Source organism: Hyla sarda, chromosome 4 (genome assembly GCF_029499605.1).
Source record: "Hyla sarda isolate aHylSar1 chromosome 4, aHylSar1.hap1, whole genome shotgun sequence".
NCBI lineage: Eukaryota > Metazoa > Chordata > Amphibia > Anura > Hylidae > Hyla > Hyla sarda.
The window spans coordinates 100,615,493-100,643,444 of NC_079192.1; the positions used below are offsets into that span (position 1 = coordinate 100,615,493).

Sequence of the window (27,952 nt, forward strand, 5' to 3'; positions counted from 1 at the left end):
CATCTCTGTCCATTTTAGGAACTGTCCAGAGCAGCATATGTTTGCTGTGGGGATTTTCTCCTTCTCTGGACAGTTCCTAAAATGGACAGAGATGTCAGCAGAGAGCACTGTGGTCATGATGTCAGCAGAGAGCTCAGTCTTTTAAAAAAAAAAAAAGGAATTTCCTCTGTAGTTTTCAGCGGCTAATAAGTACTGGAATGATTAAGATTTTTTAATAGAAGTAATTTACAAATCTGTTTAACTTTCTGGCACCAGTTGATTAAAAAATTTTTTCCCACCAGAGTACCCCTTTAACACAGAGGCAAAAATGAAGCTGAATGGTGCTTGTGTGAAACCGTCATGTAAGGATTGGGTTCATTGAATGGTTGTCCATACTTCTCCGATAACTAAATGAATGTTACCACCAACCATGGTGGATGCACTTGATAAAGACCAAATATTCCAGGGTTTGAAAATATTAATGTTTTATTGAATCGCCTATGATTAGTAAAAATTTTTGTATCTTTGCTGTTGGATATCAGCTTTTTCTGGCATTTCTTGTGACCAGTTTCAAGGGTGCCTGTATTTCTAGGGCACATGGTAGGCCTGAGAGGTGGGGTAGGAACTTCAGGTAATTTGGTTTCCATGTTTTATTAATCACCTTATTGGAATGTTAGTAAGTAGTACATCTTAATAGCAGTGTAGGTGACCTGAAGAACATGGCACCTCAGTTGAATTCAGTTACAAAAAAATCTGTTTATGTAAATTTTTTTTTTTTTTTTTTTATAGTCTGTTTCAAACTAAGCGCCCCTTAGTTGTGATAATGCTTCAAGCTGCCAAAATTCCTGCGCCTCTTTCCATGCTCCAGAGAATACTGACTTGGTATAAATGTTGGTCAATGCTTGTTGTGTTATAGTGTTTGTATATAAATAAGTCTATTCACAGGGTATTGAATTGTTCCTCTGATGCCTTGAGTGTGAGGACACACAGCTGTAGATGTCTATATTGTGCGTCACCTGCTTCTGGGCAATGAGCTGGAACGTGTACTAGGGGAAAGCAATCATTAGTCACACTTGGTTGGGCTGCTGTGTATTGTGCTGTTCATTCTGTATTGCACTATGGTCTTTCGCTGGAATCCTGGCAGAGATTAGTAGTGCGCCTTTCCAATGATCGCCAAAGGGGGTTAAGCAAGTCATCTGAATGGGTCACTGCTGCACAATAAACTTGTGAGTGACAGTGCAACATGCAACAGGAAAAGCAATCTAAAATATTATACAATACCTGACAGTAAATGCTTGAACGCCAATTGTGATCTATTTTAAGTCATTCAGTTTAATGCATTCAGTGTTGGATCACTTGGAGTACAATCTATATTTCCTAAGAGCCCATCAGTTCGGTTCAACGTTTTCTTCTTAGCAATTGTATTACAACTTGGCTTTAAGGCTGGGTTCACACCACGTTTTTGCAATACAGTTCCCGTATCAGGTTTTTGATTTAAAAAAAAAAAAAAAACAGATTCCTGAAATCCTGACTAAACTGTATCAAAACATGTGTACAAACTTTAATCTGTATACGGTTGAAAACCGTATACAGTTTGAAAAATGATGTTTGGTTGCATCCGTTTTTAAGAAAACTATAGGTTTTAAACTTTTCATTCGATTATGAATAAAGTTTCACTTGTTTGATTGAAATTCCAAGAAAAAAACTGTGCAAAGTAAAAACCGGATGGTGAAAACCGGATGGAACCGTACACACATACAGTTCTGAATGGTTACCACTGACTCCCATGTAAAAAAATTTTTAAAAAAAGTGTACGTTACAATACGGTTTTTCTCCCAGACCGAAAACCATGGTAGGCTATGGTTTTGGGTATGGGAGAAAAACTGCCAAACTGTGTACAGGATGCAAAACGGACACAACGGGTGCATCTTTTGGCATATGGTTTTCAATGAAGAGTCAATGCATATGGTTTTCAATACGGTTCCGTATGATTTTCAAATTGAAAATGTATACGGGAACTGTATTGCAAAAACATGGTGTGAACCCAGCCTTAGGCCAAGTTGTAATACAATTGTTTGTATGTAGATAACACCGATTCATATATTTGTCATGGTGCCCCTAGTGGTTTTGATTCCTTTTAAGAATGTGTACCTAATGTGATGTGTGTTGGTGGTGAGATATAAACAGTGACTTAGTATAACTGCAAGGATCATCTGATACATCTGAGCAGCATGTAAGGAGGGCTCCCCTTTAGGATATGACCTAATTCAATTTGGTTGAATAAATAACTTTTAATTGTATTAGCTTTACATGCTTGATTTTGCAAAACCTATTCAGGGACATAGTATGCTTGGAAGCTGCAGTACAAATTTAGTGGCGCTAACCATTTTTGAGCCCCTTTTTGTTTGTGGCTGGGGATGTGCAGTACTCACAGTCCCCTATAGTTGGGTTGCGTCCAAAGTTACTTATGGCTTTTGCCCTGCCTAGGCTTTTCATGCAGTGTTTCTACCAATCTCTCTGTTTGGTCAGGTCACATTAGGCCACCATCTTTTTCATATTACCCATCTATCCATGGCTGCGAATGGGTGGCCTGAGAATCGCACAACAGGAGTAGAGTTCCAGACCACTGAGCAATCAGCACAGTTTGAGTTTAAGCCCTTTTTTAGATAGAGGTCTCTCTAGGGTCTACTCATGTTAGGTTCTAATGTTAACCTATAGGAAATTACAGATACCATTATGCTTTATTTTTAACTTTTATCTTAAAGGGTAGCTCCCACCATCCCTTTTTTTTCCCTCTCTGTCCCTGCCTGTTTCCCATCTATCCCTAACCACCTCCCTGCCTAATTTTTTACTATATAAAAAATGCAGTTTTGTCTGCCTGGTAGCGTGCTCACTACAGGCAGACTTCACCAGCAGGCACCACGTCACTGATGCCTGCTGGGGGGACTTCCGCCCTTAGTTCATCTACACAGGGTGCCTCCAGCTGTTTCACCACTACAACTCCCAGCTTGCCCTGACATCTATTGGCTGTCAGGGCATGCTAGGAGTTGTAGTGGGGAAAAACTGGAGGCACCCTGTATTAAAAACAATACATGGCCGCGGCACAACCCAAACCCCGCTACCCCTCCCCTGAACCCCGCTACCCGAACACCCCCCCCCCCCCCCCCCAGACATACCAGGACAGTGCAGCGACGGACAGGACAGCAGCGACAGGAGGCGGGGCCGGCGTGCAAGGCCAGGGAGCAGGGGAGCCAATGTGTGCTTCTTCTGTTCTCAGCGCTTGCTACTGCCTGTTTGATTGACAGGCGGGAGCGAGCACCGCAGTGAGTGAATTCCGACTCATTGCCAGGCTTCAATGAGTCGAAATTCACTAGTGACGTCACTGCCGAATGCATTCGGCCACTAGGAGGGGGACCCCTAGTGGCCGAATTTAAGTGATTTTAAACTGTTTTAAAATCACTTTTTTTAATTAAAGTATATTAGAGATATGTTGTAGTACTTAAGTACTACAACATATCAATTTTTTTATTTCATGACAGTGCCCATTTAAAGTCACAATGTAATGCTTAATGCTACAGTTTACCAAAGTGGAGAGATTGTTCTTGCTTGCTTGGCCAGTCTTCTTAGAACCCAATAAGCTTGTCACCATCTCTATTGCTTTCACCAGGCTATGTTCTGCTAGAAAAAGGTGAACAGGTCTAAGGCCTCATGGTAGCAGGTCTCGGAGGATTGATTTTCATTATCATTTGTATTTTCGCTACTGATATACATCAGAATCCTTACATGACCCCTTTCACTTTACTATCCTGAATGCAGTCAACTAGTGACTGTTTTATACACTGCTCAAAAAAAAATTAAGGGAACACTAAGATAACACATCCTAGATCTGAATGAATGAACTAATCGCATGAAATACTTTCGTCTTTACATAGTTGAATGTGCTGACAACAAAATCACACAAAAATTACCAATGGAAATCAAATTTCTCAACCCATGGAGGTCTGGATATGGAGTCACACTCAAAATCAAAGGGGAAAACCACACTACAGGCTGATCGAACTTTGATGTAATGTCCTTAAAACAAGTCAAAATGAGGCTCAGTAGTGTGTGGCCTCCACGTGCCCGTATGAGCTCCCTACAATGCCTGGGCATGCTCCTGATGAGGTGGCAGATGGTCTCCTGAGGGATGTCCTCCCAGACCTGGACTAAAGCATCCGCCAACTCCAGGACAGTCTGTGGGGCAATGTAGCATTGGTGGATGGAGCAAGACATGATGTCCCAGATGTGCTCAATCGGATTCAGGTCTGGGGAACGGGCGGGCCAGTCTATAGCATCAATGCCTTCCTCTTGCAGGAACTGCTGACATATTCCAGCCTCATGAGGTCTAGCATTGTTTTGCATTAGGAGGAACCCAGGGCCAACCGCACCAGCATATGGTCTCACAAAGGGTCTGAGAATCTCATCTCGGTAATTAATGGCAGTCAGCATACCTCTGGCAAGCAGAGGAGGGCTGTGCTTCCCCCAAAGAAATGTCACCCCACACAATTACTGACCCACCACCAAACCGGTCATGCTGGAGGATGTTGCAGGCACGAATTTGCCAATCTTGGTGTACTCAGTCTCATACTACCACTAGAGTGAAAGCACAGCCAGCATTCAAAAGTGACCAAAACATCAGCCAGGAAGCATAGGAACTGAGGAGTGGTCTGTGGTCACCACCTGCAGAACTACTCCTTTATTGGGGGTATCTTGCTAATTGCCTATAATTTCCACCTGTTGTCTGTTCCATTTGCACAACAGCATGTGAAATTGATTGTTAATCAGTGTTGCTTCCTGAGTGGACAGTGTGATTTCACAAAAGTGTGATTGACTTGGAGTTACATTGTGTCGTTTGTTTCCTTAATTTTTTTGAGCAGTGTATATAGCACAGCACCATGATGCATACTACTACCTCATTGTCAGACTTTACTTGGGCCTGGGCGGATGCAGGCACCTCCTTTTGCAAGCTGGCCACAAGAAAATGTTTTATACTTTTTTTTTCTTTTTTTTTTTTCTTTACACTTAAATTTTTCCTGCTTCCAACACATTAACTTCATGAACCAACTGCTCATTTGCTGCATAACATATCCCACCGTTTTACAGGTGCCATTGTCATGAAAGAGAAAATGCCATACAGACATACAGATGAAGGATGTTTTACATACTTAGACATCAATGGTTTAGACCTCTGCTGACAACATAATTTTACCCTGGATAGTGGTTGATAGCTTCAAATAATTGCTTTTCTTTACTTTTTGGTGTTCTGTTCTGACTACACGGTAATTATTGGTTGCTCTCATATCTGTGGAGTATTAAATGTCAGCAGCAAACATTTTGCAGAGAAGTTCTGGCTCTGTGCTGTTTTCCTGTTGGGTCACAGTGCAATGCACTCTTATTACTGGCTTACACTGTGAATGAACTCTACATACTGTAAATGTGTTCATTTACAGATGAACAAACCCAATGTCAAGGCTGATGGACCGTGTCTCAATTATGTATTTTATTTTCAGCTTTGAAATGTAATGCTGATACTGCCCTTGTATAAAAAAAAAAAAAAAAAAAAAAAAAAAAAAATGGCACTGTGCTACAGAAATTTAATGATTTGGTTTACATACCTTGTTGTACTGAATTTTTGTGGCTGTTTTGTGCTAAACACTTGGGACTATACAGCGAACTTGTGCTTGATGGAGCTGATGACATTGCCAATAGGGGCAGCCCCCCCCCGGTTACCAAAGCAAAGTCTTACCTAAATGGTCACTAACCGTACAGCAAACTTTTCATAATGCCTCTTGGCATTTCCTGGAGGATAAAGGAAGTGCCCTCCTCTCTCCCTATCTCAAGTGGATACTGTGGACTAGAGAAACTGTGTTAAGTCCTGTAGTTGCAGGACCCAGTATTCCTCATTAGATTCCCCTGGGCAGGGGAAATTCTTTTCATCTGACCCTGTTGGCTCCTCTAAAAAGATCACTAAAATAGGATGAGGGAATCGTCTTTCCGGTCCTCCAAGAGGTCTCGTGGCAGGATCCAGTGACGGCAGTAATTTGAGTGCTCCTATGCATACCTCTCCTACCGTGTGTGTCAGGGATCTATCGATAGAGCCTTGAGCAGGCTCTATCAATAGAGCGCAGATCACACAGATCTATGCAGTTTATTGGAATTGATCTGCATTGATCTGTATGGGGAAAATCTAATTATTTCTTATAAAAGTCCACTAAGGGGACTAATAAAGTATAAAAAATATATATTAAAAGTTTAGACCCATTCATCAACCACTTCCATATTAAAAGTTTGTTACCCCCATTTTTCATATAAAGATATGTATACCTAATAAAAACAAAACCTATTTGGAGTTAGTGTGTGGAATTGTCCAAACATAAAGTAGAACATAAAAAATATAGAACATCATTTCCCTCTTTAGCCTAGAACCATGTGTGTACTTAGTAACCAAGGTTATAAGGCTGAAAAAAGATATGTGCATCAAATTCAGCCTATGACCATGCAGTGTTGATCCAGAGGAAGGAGAATATATCCTATATTAACCCCTTAAGGACTCTTCCTTTTTCACCTTAAGGACTGAGCCCTTTTTTGCAATTTTGACGTCTGTCACTTTATGCATTAATAACTCTGGAATGCTTTTACCGTTTATTCTGATTCCGAGATTGTATTTTCGTGGCATATTCTACTTTAACATAGTGGTAAATTTTCGTTGTTACTTGCATCCTTTCTTGGTGAAAAATCTCCAAGTTTCATGAAAATTTAGAAAATTTAGCATTTTTCTAACTTTGAAACTGCAAGGAAAATGGATATTCCAAATTGTATATTGATTCACAAATACAATATGTCTACTTTATGTTGGCATCAGAAAGTTGACATGTTATTACTTTTTGAAGACATCAGAGGGCTTCAAAGTATAGCAGCAATTTTCAAAATTTTCACAAATTTAAAAATCAGCATTTTTTACACTAACAAGTTCTTGTAGCCCCATTTTTTTCATTGTTTTAAAGTGGTATAAGGAGAAAATGCCACCCAAAATTTGTAGCCCAATTTCTCAAGAGTATGGAAATACCTCATATGTTGACATAAAGTGCTCTGTGGGCTCAACATGGCTTAACAGGTAAAGAGCTGCTGTGGGATTTTTTTTTAAACTCATTTTGCTGTCATGGTTTTTGCGGGCAATGTTGCATTTAGGAAGCCCCCATGGAGCCAGAACAGCAAAATAACCCCACATGGATACTATTTTGGAAACGTCACCCCTCAAGGAACGTAACACGGTGTATAGTGAGCTTTAACACCTCACAGGTGTTTGACCACTTTGTTTTGAAGTTGGATGTGAAAATGGAAAATTTTATTTTTAACACTAAAATGGTGTTACCCCAAATTTTTCTTTTTTCACAAGGAATAATAGGCGAAAATGGACCCCAAAATTTGAAACTCAATTTCTCCCGATTAAGAAAATGCCCCTTATGTGGACGTTAAGTGCTCTGCTGGCGCACTACAGGTTTCAGAACAGAAGGAGCGCCATTGGACTTTTGGAGAAAGAATTTTGCTGAAATTGAAGTCGGGGGCCATGTGCATTTTCAAACCTCCCATGCAAGGCCGGTTTTAGGCTTAGTGTGGCCCTAGGCAAAATCAAAAGAGGGGCTCCAAAAGTCGTAGTAGTGCACTAACCAGATTTGCACATTTTTTGTCACTTCAAATACCATAAAAATATCTAAAAAAGCAATTGAAAAGTCCCATCAAAACAAAAATGGTACCGATAAAAACTACAAATCACAGCGCAAAAAATGACCCTCATACATCCCCATATATAGAAAAATAAGAGTTATAGGGATCAGAATAGTACAATTTTATATTTTTGTATAGTTCCCCCACATTAAGTTGTAGTTCCCCACATTAGGTAAACAGTATAGTTCCCCCACATTAGGTTGGCAGTATGTTCCCCCACATTAGGTACACAGTATAGCTTCCCCACATTAGGTTGGCAGTATAGATCCCCCACATTAGGTAGGCAGTGTGTTCCCCCACATTAGGTAGGCAGTATGTTCCCCCACATTAGGTTGCAGTTCTCCCCCATTAGGTTGGCAGTATGTTCCCCCCAATAGGTAGGCAGTATAGTTTCCCCACATTAGGTGCAGTATGTTCCCCCACATTAGGTAGGCAGTATATTCCCCCACATTAGGTTGCAGCCCCCCCCCCCCACATTAGGTTGGCAGTATGTTCCCCCACATTAGGTAGGCAGTGTGTTCCCCCACATTAGGTAGGCAGTATGTTCCCCCACATTAGGTTGCAGTTCTCCCCCATTAGGTTGGCAGTATGTTCCCCCCAATAGGTAGGCAGTATAGTTTCCCCACATTAGGTGCAGTATGTTCCCCCACATTAGGTAGGCAGTATATTCCCCCACATTAGGTTGCAGCCCCCCCCCCACATTAGGTTGGCAGTATGTTCCCCCACATTAGGTTGGCAGTATGTTCCTCCACATTAGGTTGGCAGTATGTTCCCCTACATTAGGTTGGCAGTATAGTTCCCCCACATAAGGCTGGCAGTATAGTTCCCCCAGACTGCAGAGACTACATATCTCCCAAGTTAAACACCCTAGTCCTTTCCCCAACTTAAATAATGAAATAATGACAAACACAAATTAACTTTTATCTGTGGGTGAGGGTAGGCCACAGCTTTATTATAAATATAAAATTAACTTTTTATAAATAACTGTAGAAAAAATAAACTCCATAAATTAACTCTGTTCACCCTGCGAGGTGCTGCCACACCCTCCGGTGCACAGGTCTACCCCAGGATGTAAACTCTTCACTCTTCTACCGCCAGCTGTGACTTAAAACATAAACACAAAAATAACCACCAACAGGGGAGGGAGGGTGGGACAAAATTCTCCGGGTACGAGGGGCAGAGTGAGGTGAAGGAGGGGAGAGCTCCTTTTTAATCAGGTGGGAGGGGGATAAAAAACTCAGGGAAAAAAGCACACCCATGATTGGTGTGATCCCCAGCTCTCAAATCTCTGGGCAGTTTAGGAGGGAGGGGGAGGAGGAGCAGGGGACACAAAGTCTGTAGCTGGGGAAAGGAAATTAACCCCTACAGTACTTTTTCAACCTAAGCTCTGAAGTCAGAGGGCAAGCCAGTTATACACGGCTTGCCCTGACACATTAGGCTGGCAGTATAGTTCCCCCACATTAGGCTGGCAGTATAGTTCCCCCACATTAGGCTGGCAGTATAGTTCCCCCACATTAGGCTGGCAGTATAGTTCCCCCACATTAGGCTGGCAGTATAGTTCCCCCACATTAGGCTGGCAGTATAGTTTCCCCACATTAGGTTGCAGTCCCCCCCCCCCATTAGGTAGGCAGTATGTTCCCCCCCCCCCCCATTAGCTTGGCAGTATGTTCCCCCCCCCCCCATTAGGTTGGCAGTATGTCCCCCCCCCATTAGGTAGGCAGTATAGTTCCCCACATTAGGTGCAGTATGTTCCCCCACATTAGGCTGGCAGTATAGTTCCCCCCCCCCATTAGGTTGCAGTCCCCCCCCCCATTAGGTAGGCAGTATGTTCCCCCACATTAGGTTGCAGTCCCCCCCCCCAATTAGGTTGGCAGTATGTCGTCCCCCCCCCCCATTAGGTAGGCAGTATAGTTTCCCCACATCAGGTGCAGTATGTTCCCCCACATTAGGCTGGCAGTATAGTGTCGTCCCCCCCCCCCATTAGGTTGGCAGTATGTTCCCCCCACATTAGGTTGCAGTTCCCCCCCCCCCAATTAGGGTGGCAGCATGTTCCCCCCACATTAGGTTGCAGTCTTTCCCCCCCCCCCATTAGGTTGGCAGTATGTTCCCCCACATCAGTTTGGCAGTATAGCTCCCCTCTTCTCCCCCCCCCCCCTACTTTTTATATTTTTCACAATTCCTTACCTGGCCGCGCTCCGCAGGCTCAGGTAATGTGGCGGGTCTTGTGGGCTGTGGGCTGTGGGGATAATATGACGAGCGACATCTCCTGCCGGGTCCTCTATGCTGCGTCAGGGACGTCGCTCCTCATTTCCTGCAGCCGGACACAGAACGCTTCACGACACAGTATTTTTTCACTACACCGGCGCTGCAGGAAATGAGTTCCCTCATCAAATATTCCCTGACGCCGCATAGAGGACCCAGCAGGACACGTCACTCGTCATATTATTCACATAGCCCGCAAACCCGCCGTTTTAAAGTGACCGCGGCCGGGTTGCTTATCTTTAACAAGCAGCCGGCGCTGCGGACACTTTAAAACAGTTGCCCCCCCCCTACTGAGCAGCCGGCAGGGGGATGGGGGCCCTGGGCAATTGCCTGGGTTGCCCCCCCCCCTAATGCCGGCCCTGCTCCCATGATGCCAAAACAGCAGAAACTCCCCACATGTGACACCATTTTGGAAACTAGACCCCTCCAGGAACCTAACAAGGGTTACAGTGAGTACTTACACCTCACAGGTTTTTTGAACAGTGGGCCGTGAAAAAGAAAAATTTGATTTTTAATACTAAATTGCTGTATTAACCAAAATTTTGTTAGGTTCCCAAGTAGTAAGAGAAAAAAAAAGCTCAACAAAATTTGCAGCCCTGTTTCTTAAGAGTAAGGATATACCCAATATATGGCGGTAAAGCACTATGCGGGGGCAAAACAGGGCTTAGGAGTGAGACAGCACCGATGAGATTTGAGGCCTAAAGTGGTGCATTGCACTGCAATGGTTGAGGTTCTCACATAAAATCTAAAAATAAAAACCCAGCAAGTGACCACAATTTTGAAACTACACCACTCAAGGAAGGTAACAAAGGGGTACAGTGAGTACTTACACCTCACAGTTTTTTTTGAACAGTGGGCTGTAAATAGAAAAATGCGTTTTTTTTTTTGTTTTTTTTTTATTTAATTTTATTTATTTTTTATTTTTTTATTTTTAACAATAAAATGCTGGGATTACCCAATTTTAACATTTTCCCAAGGGGTAATAGGAGAAATTGGGTTACAGATTTTGGAGGGCTTTTTCTCCTGACTATGGAAACACATCCACAACAAGGCTCAGAAGTCATAGAGGTCAGTTTGTATTTGTGGCCTATGGTATATCAGTAGCGAACGGTTACATACACTCAGAGGAAAATACAAAAAAGAAACACCCACATGTGACACCATTACAGAAAGTACCCACCTGAGGAATGGGTATAGGGCTAAAGAGGACATTTTGAATGCACGGGTGTTTCCTAAATTTATTTTCCAGGAATGGATTAAGGGTAGCTTTTGAAAATTGCAATTTTCAACCTATTCTCTGCTTCATCTTTCTGGGAACAACGAACATGTGACTCCGAATTGTCGCCTGGAAATACGACAGAGCTCATGAGCAAGGCCAATGTTTCTTACTGACCTAACAGTTACATATATTCAAAGGAAATTACAAGAAAGGAACACCCACATGTGAGCCTATTACAAACAGTACACCCCCTAGGGAAGGTGTATAGGGGTGAAGTGGAGATTTGGAACGGATGGGTGTTCCCTAAGTTTATTTTCCAGGAATGGATGAAGTATATTAGGGGGGGGGGGGGGGGGGGAAATTGCAATTTTAATACTGATATGCCAATTCCCAGAATGATGACCCAGAGTATAGCCGTAAGTAAAAATGATACCCGCCCCAAACCTCATGCTCTGAATCATCATTCTGGTAATGTGATGAGCGTGGCCATCCCAAACCTGTTACCTCAAATGCGTACCCTGCTCAGGTGGGGAGAGAGCGCTGCGCATTTGAGGCAACTGCAAACCCCCAATGCTGTTGACTCTGTGTCCCATGACCCATTTTTTGGGAGAAAAAAAAATATATTGGGGGTATTGGAGGGGTTTTTGGTTTTAAAATTTGGAAGACAATGTACTCTGGAGTGGTACATTGGAGTAGAATTCTGGGGAATTAAAATTAGGGAAATGGATTAAAAATGTTGTGCTCCATGGAAGTGTGATACTCCCTGAAGCAGTTTTTAATGCAGAGGCCCGGGGCAAGTGTCACACTGAGTGGTGGTATCCTTCCGAATCCCCCTCCTGTGACACACGCTTTTCTGGGATCGTCCCTTCTTTCCAGTGTGGGGGACTTCAACTGGAAAGTGTTGGCCGGGGGCCCACAGTTCCAGAGGTGCTCTGACCCACTCCTTGGCTGCCACCAAAGATGAGGGCCTTTAGAACTTCCTCTTGAAACTCCAGGAATGTGTCTGTGTTTCCAGCGTGCTGGAACAGTGCAAAAGAGTTATACATGGCAACCTGTACCATGTAGACTGTAACTTTTTTGTACCATGTCCCTGTTTTGCGCATGGCATCATGTGGCTTCTGGACTTGATCAGAAAGATAAACTCCCCCCATATACTGATTGTAGTCCAGAATACAATCTGGCTTGAGGACTGGTCCCGCGGTACCTTGCACAGAGACAGGGGTGCTGCCATTCCCATGAATTGTTGTGAACATAAGGACATCCCTATTTTTCATTATACCTGACCAGCAACAGGTTTTCAAAAGGCACGGGACTCACCCCGGGGGATAGGAGAATGTAGGGGATGGGGCGGAAGGCCTCTTTGATTCTTCTGGACTGTCCCACAAGCGACCATGGATCTGGCGGCGAGGCATGTGAAGAGAAGGAATCTAGTATAAAAGTTAACCACGTAAAGGTGGTAACCTTTATCTAGCAATGGGTGCAAAAGGGCCCCAAACAATTTTCCCGCTAACACCCAGAGTGGGGGGACATTCTGGGGGTTCAATACGGGAATCTCGTCCCTCATACACCATAAACTTGCAAGTGTACCCTGAGGTACTCTCGCAAAGTTTATACATCCTCACGCCATACTGCGCTTGCTTGGCTGGGATGTATTGCCGGAAGCGGAGTCTCCCCTTAAAGCTGATGAGAGACTCATCAATAGCGACCTCCCTTCCAGGGACATAGGCCTTGAATTATCAACATAATGTGAAACCTTTCCGAATGGCCTAGAACTGGGGATGTGCCATGGTCATACTGTAGAGCAGGGTCTGGTAGAGGACGTCCCCACTCCAGTATTACCTGACACTTTTTTTTTTTTTTTTTTTTTTTTTTTTTTAAACTAGACCCATTTGCAGCACGAGGCCCCAAAAGGTCCTCATTCTGGCTGCATTGACTGGGTACCACTCATTGGGTCTAGCTAAAAATGTACCCGGGTTTGCGTACAGGTTTGTCTGGTCAACCATCAGATTGACAAAGTAGTCACAGAAAATAAAACTGAAATAGTCCATTTCAGTGAACCCGACGATGTCAATCTTGATTCCTGAGTCTCCAATAAACTCAGGAATCACAGGCTCGTGGTCTGCTGGCTGAGTCCCGACAAGTTCACCAGTACAGGACACCAGTAATCTTGGCTTGGGGGCTTGACTAGTAGGAGCGCCAGGGGGACTCATACTAGCATGGGGCACAGGGTCAGGAGCAGAGGAGGTTTGCGGCCTTGGTGGCTCATCATCAGAAGATGATGAGGAGGACGAGGAAATAAGGAAGGTGGGGTCTTCCTTGTCCTTTGTGGCGCTCGTCCTGTGTCCTCTCCCTCTGCTGAAAACGCCCTGCAGGCCATTTCCCTACTCTCATGGGGGGTGAATTGTATTTATGTGGGGGGGAAAACTTTATTGGTGTGTGTGCTGTGTTTGTGTGGTGTGGTGTGGTCCGAGACTTCCTACCCTAACCCACCCTGACCTAACCTAACTAACCCACCATAAGAACAAAAATATTAAAATATAAAATAAAACTAAACAAAAAAAAGAGAAACTTAAAAAAAAAAAACTTCTAGTGCAGAAAACCCTGCACCAAAAAAAAAGCATTTACCTGATCAGTGGTGTGCACTCAGGTTAGCGCTTGGTGGCGGCAGGGGGCGCAGAAGTCAGTGGGGGATCTGGCCCAGAACAGTGGCTGGTGGCACTTACACAGACCCCCACACACAAATACCTGAAAAATAAATTAACAAATAAAAACGATTAAAACCCAAAAAAAAGCACCCGCCTGAACCCCAAAAAACGCTGATCAGTGATAAATTACAGACAGTGGTGGGGCCGGCCAGCAGGTGGTACACTGGGAAAAAAACCTAATCTAATCTGTCCCTGCCTGCTTTCTGTGCCAAGGGGACACAGAAAGGGGGCAAGGGGGAACTTTTCACTTTTTGGACTGAGGGGGGAGATGGCAGTACGGGGCTCCGTCATGCACGCCAGATCTCTCAGAAATGGTGGGCAGAACGTAGCAACGTGCTCCTGCACCCACCTCCCCCCTCCCCATACTGCCCTGATTGGTCACTACGGCCACCCAATCACTGCTGTATGGGGGGTGGCGACACTGCCACCTCCCAGTACTGTACGGATGATGATTGGTGGTGTAATATTACACCACCGATTATCATCCTTATCTGGGTCATCAGGTCACACGTGACCCAGATGACCCGGAATAGCCGCAGATCGACGGTTAATATTTACAGGCGAGCTACAGCGATTGCCGATATGGGGGATCCTCAGGATCCGCCTCGGCACTTTGCCGTCATGCCTGTTAAATTATTTCAGCAGGCATCCAGCTCTGATCCCCTGTGTGCGGCGAGAACCGAAAATCCGAATTGCCGATTTCCGGCGATCGATGACATGGGGGGGGGGGTCTCAGGACCCCCTCGGCGATGTGCTGGGATGCCTCCTGAATGATTTTCAGCAGGCATCCTGTTCCGGTCCCCAACCAGCTAGCGGCGGGGACCGAAATTCCCACGGGCATACCCATACGCCCTCAGTCCTTAAATGGGCACTGTCAAATACAAAAACTTTTGATATGTTGTAAAGCATGCAAAACCAATAGGTTTTGCAATTGCTTTCACTGGCTTTTTCAGTATGAAATACTGAAAATGTTCTAGTCAAACAACTGCCCCCCCCCCCCTGCCTGCTTGGACACATACTAGTCCTGCTGTGTCCATGCATTCTCACCTATGTCATGGACACACTTCCTTGATTGACAGCTGTGAGCACAGGGCTCATAGCTGAAGGAAAAATCCTCCCACTGTCAGCTTGTGTCCCGCTACGGTCAGTGAGGACAAGCTGGGAGTTGTAGTTTTGCTAATGCTAGGGGAGATGTGAGCAGACAGCATACTGAGGGGGGAGGAAACCTGCAGTGAGGCCACGCCCCCTCCCTTTGGGAGGAATTCAGATTAGTGAGCTAAATTAAAAGTGTAATAAATAAAGGTGCTAGACACATAAAAATTAGATGTACATGGTCAGGATTAGGTACTGAGTGATAAATTTAAAAAAAAAAATTTTTTTTTTTTTTTGTTTGATCTGATGGGTACGCCTTTAAGGGGTTAAAAGGGTACTCCAGTGGAAAACTTATTTTATTTATCAGCTGGTGCCAGAAAGTTAAACAGATTTTTAAATTACTTACATTAAAATATCTTAATCTTTCCAGTACTTATTTCCACTGTAGTATACAGACGCTAATTCTATTCTTTTTGGATTCTTTTTCTGTCACGAACACAGTGCTCTCTGCTTACACCTCTGTCCATTTTAGGAACTGTCCAGAGAAGCATAGGTTTGCTATGGGGATTTTCTCCAGCTCTGGACAGTTCCTGAAATGGACAGCAGAGAGCACTGTGTTTGTGACAGAAAAGAAATCCAAAAATAATTGCATTTCCTCTGTAGTATACAGATGCTAAGTACTGGAAGGATTAAGATTTTTTAATACAAGTACCGTATATACTCGAGTATAAGCCGACCCGAGTATAAGCCGAGACCCCTAATTTCAACCCAAAATCCCAGGAAAAGTTATTGACTCGAGTATAAGCCTAGGGTGGGAAATACATCATCCCCCCCCTGTCATCATCCAGACCCATCATTAACATCCTCATCATCATCACCGCATGTCATCATCCAGACCCTCATCATCATCCCCTTGTCATCATCCCACACATCCCCCCTTCATCATCCCCTTGTCATCATCCCCACCCCCCTTCATCATCCCCTTGTCATCATCCCCACCCCCCTTCATCATCCCCTTGTCATCATCCCCACCCCCCTTCATCATCCCCTTGTCATCATCCCCACCCCCCTTCATCATCCCCTTGTCATCATCCCCACCCCCCTTCATCATCCCCACCCCCCTTCATCATCCCCCCCCTTCATCATCCCCTTGTCATCATCCCACACCCCCCCTTCATCATCCCACACCCCCCCTTCATCATCCCACACCCCCCCTTCATCATCCCACACCCCCCCTTCATCATCCCACACCCCCCTTTATCATCCTCTTCTCATCATCCGCCCTCAGTGGTCTTCAACCTGCGGACCTCCAGAGGTTTCAAAACTACAACTCCCAGCAAGCCCGGGCAGCCATCGGCTGTCCGGGCTTGCTGGGAGTTGTAGTTTTGAAACCTCCGGAGGTCCGCAGGTTGAAGACCACTGCGGCCTTCGACATCATCCAGCCCCCTCTCACCCCCCTTTAGTTCTGTACAGTACTCGCCTCCGCTCGGCGCTGGTCAGGTGCTGCAGGACTGTCCGGAGAGGAGGTGGTCCGGTGGGATAGTGGTTCCGGGCTGCTATCTTCACCGGGGGCGCCTCTTCTCCGCGCTTCCGGCCCGGAATAGAGGCGTTGCCTTGACAATGATGCAGAAGTACGTTGGCAATGAACGTACCTCTGCGTCGTTGTCAAGACAACGTGACTATTCTGGGGCCGGGCCCGAAGCGCTTAGAAGAGGCCTCCCCGGTGAAGATAGCAGCCCAGAACCACTATCCAACCGGACCACCTCCTCTCCGGACAGTCATGCAGCACCGGACCAGCGCCGAGCGGAGGTGAGTACTGTACAGAACTAAAGGGGGTGAGAGGGGGCTGGATGATGTCGAAGGCCGCAGTGGTCTTCAACCTGCGGACCTCCGGAGGTTTCAAAACTAAAACTCCCAGCAAGCCCGGACAGCCGATGGCTGCCCGGGCTTGCTGGGAGTTGTAGTTTTGAAACCTCTGGAGGTCGGCAGGTTGAAGACCACTGCGGGTGGAGAGTTCACTCGAGTATAAGCCGAGGGGGGTGTTTTCAGCACGAAAAATCGTGCTGAAAAACTCGGCTTATACTCGAGTATATACGGTAATTTACAAATCTGTTTTACTTTCTGGCATCAGTTGATAAAAAAAAAAAGTTTTCCACCGGAGTACCCCTTTAATGACCATTCTCCAGAGTAACTGCCTGCAATATTACACTCCAGAAATGCATCCGGGCCTGGGTATTAATAAATAATGGGCGAGATCTTTTATTACCCCCTGATATATTTATACATGGTTATTAGTTTTTTTTTGTTAAACTAAAAATAACCGGATTCCCTACATTACTCTGGTTGCTCATCTTTTGTAAACTGGTGCTCAAAACCGTACGTAGTATTCCATGTGTGTTTTGCTCAGTGGAAATATGATCTCCACATTGGCCCTCATTTACTATTCTAAACCCGACCTCTTTTGTCGGGTTTTTTTGTCGCATCTTTGTCTGCGCCATGTCGCAGACATCGTGCGCCAGTCTGCGACACGATGCGACATTTTTTCCCGACGGACCCGATGTGGATTCTCCCAAACCCGAAAAAGAGGCGTAACCCGACATTTCTGAGCTATCCCACGAATTTATAAAGCTTTCCAACCCGAATTTGTTGAATTGTTGTGGATTTTTTCCCGACAGCTCAGAGGAGTTGAAAACCAAAACCAACAAAACCCACGTGCGACAAACAGGATGCGACATAATAATAAATACCAGGGGAAAAAAGCAGTCGGGTAAGAAAGCAAGATAGACTTACAACCCGATTTTCTAAGTAAATGAGGGCCATTGTGTGCATCTATGCCCCTTTTAATGTACACCACTGATGTATTTGCCTTTGTCTGCGGGGGGGGGGGGGGGGGGGTTAGAGGATGATTCGGTGTTTGAGGGAAATATATGTTGGGGCTGGTGCACTGACTGGTAAGACTTACTTACTCCGGGTTGTTTGTTTACATGATGATATATGCTAGCTAGTTTCTATGCACTATGCACCTTATATGAATAGTTTACATTATATATTGACCATATTACTAGCTGCTCTGTAACTATTTATTATATTTTTTATAAAGCGTCTATGTATTTGTTGCTTTACTTACCATATACTTACCTGTCATGCACTTCCAGCTGTGATCATAAAATCGTAAGATAATAAAATCTTATGTAACCTTTGTTTTTACTATATATGTATCTAATAAAATTTTGAATATTATTTTGGAAGTAGTGTCTAATTTTGGGGTATATAGTATATGTTTTGCACTAGTTGGAAAAGGTAATTGTCCTTTATTGCCAAAAACCTGTTACCTTTTCTGGACCTACAGGTTTCAGCTTTCCAGTTTGTATAGGGGTAGTTGAAGTCCCCCATACTAATAAGACCAATAGATAGATCAGCAAAGAAGGGTGAAGTTATTACTATGTTTTCTACTGCTTCCATTATACTTGGCTTCCTATAATTAACCTCTATCAGTAATTTATTTTTATTACCCCCTCCCCTTATTTCCACCTATAGACTCCATATTTTCCTCAGTTATGTCTTCACAGAATGGGCCTAAAACAGGATTTTACATTTAAGCAAACCCCTCCCTCCCTTCCTTATACGCTTATTTCTGAACAGACTGTAACACTGGAAATGAACCACCTAGTCATTGCTCTCATTCAGCCATGTCTCACTTATCCCCACTATGTCAGTCTTTTTTCCAACTTTAATAATTCCTCAGTAATATTAGTGAGGCTCCTGGCATTAGTGTACATACAGCTAATGTGTTCATATTTTCTTTCCTCTTATCAGTTTTGACAGTTTTAACACCTCTTTCCTCTCCATCTCCGGTTTTATTGCCTATTCCTAGCTCTCAATCTACATGGTCTTCCCCTTTATATTGTAGTGTCCATTATTCCTGATCATGTGGCCTAATATGGTGGCTGTAGTCACTTGAAACCTATCAAAGTCCTCTCATGCATCACTTGAGATAAATCAGTCCTCACAGGCCGTTTTCACAACTGCCCATTAGAATACCATTACATCATTGGGCAGACACATCCATTCACTCAGAAACCTGTATCCACATAAACCTTTCTTCCTGCAGCCGATTGCTACGTGTTTTCCACTGTAAACATCTTTTTAGGGACCATATGAACAGCTTTCATAGTTGGATACCTTACACTGTGTGCACTTGTGGTGTCCCGGTACCACATCCTATGCGTTCCCTTTATGTGTATGGGTCCCCATAGCCAGAGTCCCTAGGACGTAGGGGTCCATGTTGTATAGTCTACCCCTTGTCACCTCTATTCCATCTAGTAAACCAGTAACTTATGCAAGGTTTATGTAAATATAGTTATATAAACGTAAATGAATAGTTAATTACCTGCGCATAGCGTACCAGGACCTTCGGGTCACGTGACTAGATGAACTCTATGGTATTTATGCTTGAGGACCTGTGGAGGTCCCTATGACGTATGCAATCCCATCATTCTGTGTACGAGTGAATGACAGGTATTCGGACCAATCAGTTTCACCCCGCCCTTGCCCATATAAGGGAGCGGCGGACATTATTTTCTCTCTTGTTCCTGGGCTGTCAACCGAGAAGGACCTGCGCAGCTATTCTCGCAGTGGGTTAGGCCTGAGCCTTGCGGCGACGGCTGATCAATGCTAAATCTAGAGTGTATCAATCCCCAGACACTCTGCAGCATCACCGGACCTAATCTAACCCCTAAATCCGGACGGATCTGCAATATCTACCCTAAATTCAGAGACTTTCTAAATACCTCAAGGTCCACAACAACTGTCAGTCACTGAGCAATATAAGGACTGTTACTGTGCCTTGGATGTACCGTAAGCACCTAAGTAAAGTTGTTCAAGTCAAAGCTCCTTGTGGACCTTCAGTCATTTCATGCACCTATCGTTACTGGGAAGGGCGGCGATAGGCTGGAGAATTACCTCAGCATACTAGCCCTCAGCCTGGCGTCAAGAACTATAGGGTTAACATTAACCCCTTATATACCAATACAACATCCCCACTACTATACACCCCCCCCCCAAGGGCTACCACACATTTTTCTGGTGATTACGCGCTTCACTCCCCAGCTTGGTGCTTAGTTAGTCTGTCAGGCTCCATACAATTTATTATGAGCCTGTATCCTACAATGAGACTGAGCACTGTGCTGGGAAGTGAAGTGTACTGCAATCTAGAGATCGGTAAGGGCCTGTTCTATACTTTTGAAATGTCTGTGTTTTATTAAATTTATTTATATATATATATTTTTTTGTTATAAATTAGACTGTAATGCTCTGAGTTGTATGACTGCATAACTAGAACCTCTTGTCATCCTGGATACTCTGGTGAGAAGAGCGGAGGCTAGCCATACACTTCTTGTGCAGTGGTCCCTGCAGAAAAATGTAGACTCACATGCCGGACTTTCAAATTGCCAGTTCTGCAGCAGACAACCCCACTTTGTATAACCTTCACTCAATATATTGTTCAGTTTGGGAGAAGCTTTTAATAAAGGCCATTTTATTTGTCGCCTACTTTTCCCAGAAATTACAACTGAATAGACTTTAGAACAGCTTTATCAGATGAGGGCAACTCAAGGACATTGATTTACATGTCTATACGCTCTTCAACATCTCAGAAATTATACATGTTCAGGGATTAAAAGGATTTCTCAGATAGACAGAGTAATAGACCACTTATCTACAGCGTGGAATTCTTGTTTTTAGAATGTCTTGAACTGATTTGTCCCCAAGTTCTGCCCCCAGCTGTTAATCAACAACAACGGCAAATCTGTAGTGCCCTTCATAGTCAATAATAACTACCGTATTTATTTGTTACAGGCGGAGATGTAAAAGCCCATTTGTTCACCCAGCACTTTCCTATTCATGACTGACAGTTTGAAGGAATTGAGTAGGGGCTGTCAATTTCCATAATAATACCGTGAGATACATATTTGTGACTGGTAAAAACATAATAGCAATGGTAATAAAGGAGGTGCATCAGGACTGCTCTCTGCAACTTTAACCCGCAACTTTAACCCATCAAAGGTGACTGTCACCTTTTTTTTTTTTGGTGCTAGTCAGGTTTTTTTTCTTTTCAATAGACCAAACACTATAATAGTTATAGGCTGTGCGACTGGCTGACAACTATCTATTCTCTTCCCCCCCTAAATATACATAAGGATATATATATATATATAATATATGCTTAGCTGAGGGCATGGAGAGTGGAGGGATGTGCTTTTGTCACTCACATATGGCAATGGCTTATTTCTCAGAGAACAAAAAATTGCGTAATAATAGAACAAGCCCAGTTTTTCTCATCCTGGCATAATTTATTGTGGAAAAGTCAGGAGAGCCCCACATATATCACCATCCTGATTTTTGAAGTGTTTGGGGGGGCCTTAAAGGGGTTGTCTGATGAAATAAACAACCTGTCTATGATGTCAAAAAGTATAATAAAGCAACTTACTAATATAATGTTGCTGCACAATGTGGAAAGTAGCACGGACTGGCCGCAGCTGCCTCACTCTAGCATTCAATGTCATGGGGGCCTGTCTACTGTATAGGTGCACAAAGGGGGCCTAACTGCTATATGGGGGCACTATTACTATGTGAGACAAAATTGATTGCTAGTTTGTATAGTAGCGTGGATGGTGCTGAAACCAGAAGCCTAAAATGTTTCTGGCAGATTCTGCAAAGACCAGTTCTGGCTGGGAGAAGTCTTTATGATGCCCAGAACTGATGGAGAAGAAAAGTAAAAGTGAACTGCTCTGAACAAAGATGTCACCTGTGATTCTCTGGATGTAACTGTCAGCACTTGTATAGTCTGTAGCACCTCTGTAGTGTTGGTATCTACCTGTATATGATCACTGTACAAGGTAAACCTTGGTCTTTGCGTAAATTTATTTTCAGTGGGGATATTAGTCATTCTGTGGTAGTAGTGGTCATGGTGTGGCGGTATTATTTGTCCCTTTTATACTGGCATTATTAATATCAATCTCAATATACAGGATTTTGCCAGTAACTGTATTTATGGTGATATTTCCTTCTTGTATACTGGTATTATTGGCAATATTTGTCTTAACACAGGATTTGGTCAGTAAAAGTATGATGGTCATATATATGGTGATGATGATTCTCCTTGTATACTGGTAATATTGGTCTCAGTATACTGGGTTTTTACATAGAACCTTTTTTCAAACTTTGGGCCATTTTAGTTTTTGAATTTGTCTACTTGGGTCTTGGACACAGACACCATTTTACTGAAACATTTTGCGAAGCAGTGGTGTATTCCTTCTGTGAGATGTGTATATACACATTTATATAGGTATGCGTGTGTGTGTATACATGTGTATGTAAATTTTTCTTTATATATATATAATATATATTTATATATATATATATATATATATATATATATATATATATATATATATATATATATATAATATTCTATCCTTTTAAAGTGATACGCCTGTGCTCGGCAGCCGTTGCCTGGCACAATGACACAATGCTGTGGGGCTGGTATACAATAATTTCCAGGCCTGGTTTTTACCCCCAGGGAGTCTGCAGCCGGCCGACCCAGGTCTGACGAGGGACGTTGCTCAAGTGACTTACCTGCGCAGGAGGAAGTCAGTGATGGCACTCGTTGGGCCGCCACCTGAGAGGAGAGAGGGTGGTTGGGCTATGCTACCTAATGTGGGGAAACTATGCTACTTTATGTGGGGGGCCTGAATGAGCTGCTGCATTAAGGGGGCCATAATAAATAACTGATATTAGGGGCGGTCCTCCTGAGTAACTGATATGGGATGGGGCCCCCCCTGAGCAAGTGACATATGGGGGTCCAGCTGAGTAAGTTACATATGAAGGGGGGGTTCTGAACAATTGACGTATAAGCGGGGGAGGGGGGGGGGGCAGGCACATTCTTTGCACAAGGGCCCTCTGCTGTCTGTGTCTGCCCCTGGTTATTAGCCATAGTTCACAGATCCCTCCATATCAGCTGAGCTGTCTGGCTTGTAGCTCTGACATCCCATCACTATTTCTAAAAGCAGTCTGCGCTGTCCCTGCTCCCCCCTCCTATCTGCAGAGGACCAGACTGTTCATATGAAGGGGGAAGCTCATATCACTGCTCATTAGATTTTAAGGCAGCAGGAAGCCTTTCACCAAATAGCATCCAACAGAACAGGCTCACTGCTGTCGTATCGGAGAGGCTTCCTGCTGCTTTAAAATGTCATGTACTGTAATATGCTGCTCGTCTCTCCACGTCAATGGCCTGCTCCTCAGCAGATATGTGGGGGGGGGGGATATGTGTGATCAGGGACTGAGCAGAGTCTGATGGGATGTCACAGCTACAAGTCAGACAGTTCACCTGATAAGTAACTAATGTTGTTAGCCATACTGCACAGATCTTCATTATTATACTTTTTTTTTTACACCCTACACTGGTTGATTTGCTGGACAACCCGTTTAATGCCACCACACTTAAACTATAGCAGCATGGTGAACAATAGAATACAATAGCTGTATGGGCTGTTTGACCACGTGTGTTGTCTAAAACGTGTATAACCTAGTCTGTAAAATTATTGTTCAATAGTACAGCCATCAAACTCTGTCATATGCATGGACACCCTAAGCTTGCACCTACAGTTCCAGATTTGTCTGGAAGGAAGTGGAAGTGGATGGAAAAGTGTATTCACTATATTGTACCTTCTTTACAGAAAGAAAAAAGGGATCCAATTTATGGTATTTGTTCTGTGTTTCAATTCATAAAACCTGGCTTTTCATCCATCTTATTGTATATGTAAGGCTTGATTTTTAAAAATAGGTATAAATGTAGATACACTGACAGGTATTGTGGCTCAAAATATATGGAGGATAAAAGGGCATATAGCAAAAAATATTTCTGGTCCCTCTGGAACATGTAGCTTAGCCCTTCTACAGGAGTTGCATTCAGTAACTGATTGGGGGTTTGACACTCTGAACCCCATTGATAGAAGAGCCATTTTGTTTGCATACAGTGAATGGAGATAAAATCAGACAGCTCCGTACATTGTGTAGTGGCCATACTGGGTTAATACATTCACATCAAGCTGGGAGCTGAGCTGAAATAATCCAGCACTGCCACTCCATAATATTAGGCGCTGTCGGTCCTCTGTATGCAAGCGATGTGGCAAACAGCTGATCGGCAGGTTTGCTTAGTATTGGACCCCGACCTATCATATGATGTTGGTTATCCTGCAGAAGCCTTTTAAAAAGCTGCAGTTTATCTTGATGCTGAACTATAAAACTCCGCTTTAGATATTAAATACTTGCTTTTGACACAGAAAACAATTGTGTTTGGGTTTGTGAAATAAAGGCTGTTAAACGCAAATGACATTTATTTCTGAGTATCTGTTCCCCATGAAAACTTAGTTATGATGCCTTGCAACCCCCCTTGAAAAATAAAATACACATCCATAGTCCTTAAGTTGTCCTCTACTGTTGAACTATTAAAAATTCTCAGTACTTGTTTCTTAGTTGTTCCCATATTCTAGGAAAGCAGATATGCAACTCATTTGGCTGTCATTGAAGGTCCTTCGGGGGTTGACGCCCAGCTTTCTGTGCCTCTTGACTGACAATTTGTAAACAAAGGCGTACAGGAGCTTCCTGCTAATGCTGAAAGTATATTTTATTTGTTCCCTGTTCCACAAAGATTGACACCATTCACTGTCTGCAGTCATGTGTATTTGTTCACACATTAATTGGAAAACCTTAGAAAGGGACAGTGCTAGACACTCTGCCTCTGTGCTTTCTTTGTATGTTTATACAGTGACCCCTCAACCTACGATGGCCCCGACATACGATAATTTCAACATGCGATGGCCTCTCGGAGGCCATCGCATGTTGAAGGCAGCATCAACATACGATGCTTTTGTATGTCTGGGCCATCGCATAAACGGCTATCCGGCAGCGCTGACTGCTTCAGTGATGTCTCTTACCTGTCCTCGGGGCTCCGATGCGTCCTCTTCAGGATCCCCTGCATCGTTGGCGCTCTCAATCGTCGTCATCACGTCCCTGCGCACACCGTCCCGTCATCAAATAGGAGCAGCGTGCGTAGCGACATGATGGCGGTGACAGAGAGCGCGGATGCTGGGGAAGCAGAGGCCTTACCGGAGCGTCGGTGACATCCAGGGCAGCGGTGAGGAGCGGTGACGGTCCGGAGCGGCAGGGATCCCTCAACATGCGATGGGTTCAACAAACGATGGTCCGTTTGGAACGAATTACAATCGTATGTTGAGGGACCACTGTATATATATTTATCTATATGGACTAAATTTATTGATGACCTATTTTCAGGATAGGTCCTAAATATCAGATCGGTAGGATTCAAACACCATGCACCTGCCCAATCAGCTGTTTGCTTAAGGCTTTGTTCTCTGTGAACGCAGACACCTCTGGCAAACAGCTGAACAACAAATGTCAAGTGTTACACCCCACCTATCTGATATTGATAACCTAGCCAAAATATAGGTCATCATTAAGTTTGTAAAAGTGGGCAGTGATATGGAAGTGGGGAAATTCATGAACATCCTCTGTGAGGACAGAAATGGTGGTTATAAAATGATTCATACCAGTTTATGGGAAAGAGGAGAAGTCACTTAATGTATGCACTGGTTTATGGAGCAGCAGAAAAAAAGGCAACTTTTCTCATTCTTTCAGGAATCCGCATGTTAGATGGAGATGTGACCGATGTTGTTGAAGCAAAGTCGCTGGGTATCCGACCAGACTACATTGATATCTACAGTGCAAGTTGGGGACCTGATGATGATGGCAAGACTGTAGATGGACCTGGTCCCCTAGCCAGAAAAGCATTTGAAGATGGCATAAAAAAGGTGATATACGAAACCAATTTTCTCCCATATCTATGGGATAGTAGCAATATTTACTGATTTAAACCGCAGAATTTCTGAGCTGAATTCTGCATAAAAATTCTGCATGAATTTATTACCAATACACTTCTGCTGTCCCATTCACACAGCAGAATTTCTGCTGCAGGAATTTAATTGAGGTGAATTGACTATAAATTCATGCAGAATTCAGTGCAGAAATTCTGTTGTGTGAACCCGGCCATAGGGTATGTTCACACCTAGGAAAATCAGTTCACAGTAGGAAAATCATTATCAGAAATTCTGAAGCAAAAAATGCATGTGTGAACGTACCCTTAGTGTTTAACACAGATGTTAACATAACACCTAGTATGAGCCTCCTGCAGATGCATCATTTTTGAATAGAAATTAAGGACCCACCAGCAAAAGCCTGTGCACTTGATGGCCACCATGCAACAGATCATGCACTCTTATGGCATCCATGAGCAGAGCCTTCATTATGTTTCATTTTATTGGAGCTAAAAACAAAAAAAAACATTGTTAGCTATGTAGTGCACGCTTTTTCTTTTGGTGTTTTTTTTTTCTCTTGTTACTTTAGTCAACATACAATTCATTCTAAAGTCATCAGACCCTTTCCCTTTTTTTTTCTCATGTTGAGGCCATGTGCTAAAATAAAACATGGTTCCCCCATCATTTTGCACTTGATACCCCATAATGAGGTTGTGGAAAACCAATTGTAGTATTTAGCAAATTTATTACAAAGAAAAAAACTAAAATTTGCGTGGACATAAGTATTCAAATTCTTTGCTAGGTGATTTAAAATTTAGCCCTGGGGCCTCCAATTTACCTCGTTTATCTGAGATGTTTCTACACCTTGATTGGAGTCACCTGTGGGGAATTCAGATGATTGGACATAATATGGAAAGACACAGCCCTGTCTATATAAGGCATCATAGCTGACCATGTATATCAGAGAAAAATAAAGTACTCCTTGTAGAGATCTGACAGATCTGAAGAAGGGTACAAAAACATTTCCACTGCACTGAAGATTCCACGAACACAGTGGCCTCTGTCATTTTTAATTGGAAGAAGTGTGAAACATTTAGGACTTTTCTAGAGCCATTATCCCTGTACTGTGACATCACTTTGCACATTATCCCTGTACTGTGACATCACTGTGTGTATTATCCCTGTACTGTGACATCACTGTGTGTATTATCTCTGCACTGTGACATCCCTGTGTGGATTATCCCTGTAATGTGACATCACTGTGTGTATTATCCCTGTAACGTGACATCACTGTGTGTATTATCACTGTACTGTGACATCACTGTGTTTAATCTATGTACTCTGACATCACTGTGTATTCTGTGACATCACTGTGTGTATTATTTCTGTACAGGGATAATGTGCACAGTAACAATAAAGTACAGGGTTTATATGCATAGTAACATCACAGTATGGGCTTAGTAGGCACAGTGATGTTACATTACAGGGTTTATGTGCACAGTGATATCACAGTACAGTTATAATACAAAGCATTGTCACAGAACGCATAATACACACAGTGATGTCACAGCACAGAGATAATATATACAAAAAATATTCATACTAATGCAAAAGTTTTTGCCGCATTTTTACCTTGATTTTGTACAAATCGCAGCAAAATGTAATAATATGCCTGTCAATAGGGCACCAAAGGGCAGGTGCAGAAAAAATGCAGGTTCTTCAGACCCCTTTGCTGCCTATGTGTGCAAGTCTGTGGTGCAGAGGAAAAGTTGACAAATTGCCCATAGCAACCAATCAGATTGCTTGTTTCATTTTTAAAAAGACCTCTGAAAAATAAAAGTATGCTATGCTATACTAGATAGTACTTATTATTTACATGACACCCACTGATGCTACTACGATGCTATTTGAAGAACACTCTCGCACTGGACTCTGGACATTGGCTGCCTATTTGTTTGTTTTGTCTGTTGGTCTGTCTGTATCCCCCTCTGTCGGTTGTGTCTTTATGTTGTTGCTACAGGTTACACTCATGTGCTGGC

At 43.4% G+C, this 27,952-nt stretch overlaps 1 protein-coding gene across 5 annotated transcripts in view; it reads left to right on the top strand.

Moving 5' to 3' along the window:
* The window catches only part of PCSK6 (proprotein convertase subtilisin/kexin type 6), a 229,009-nt gene that overhangs the window by 140,846 nt on the left and 60,211 nt on the right, over positions 1-27,952 (top strand). For all 5 annotated transcript variants that reach the window (XR_008892408.1, XM_056571778.1, XM_056571779.1 and 2 more), the window contains one exon: positions 25,738-25,910. Coding sequence is in view for 4 of the 5 variants with exons in the window: in XM_056571778.1 (XP_056427753.1) it covers positions 25,738-25,910 (173 nt within the window). In the remaining variant the exon portion in view is untranslated. The remainder of the gene's footprint in view (positions 1-25,737; positions 25,911-27,952) is intronic.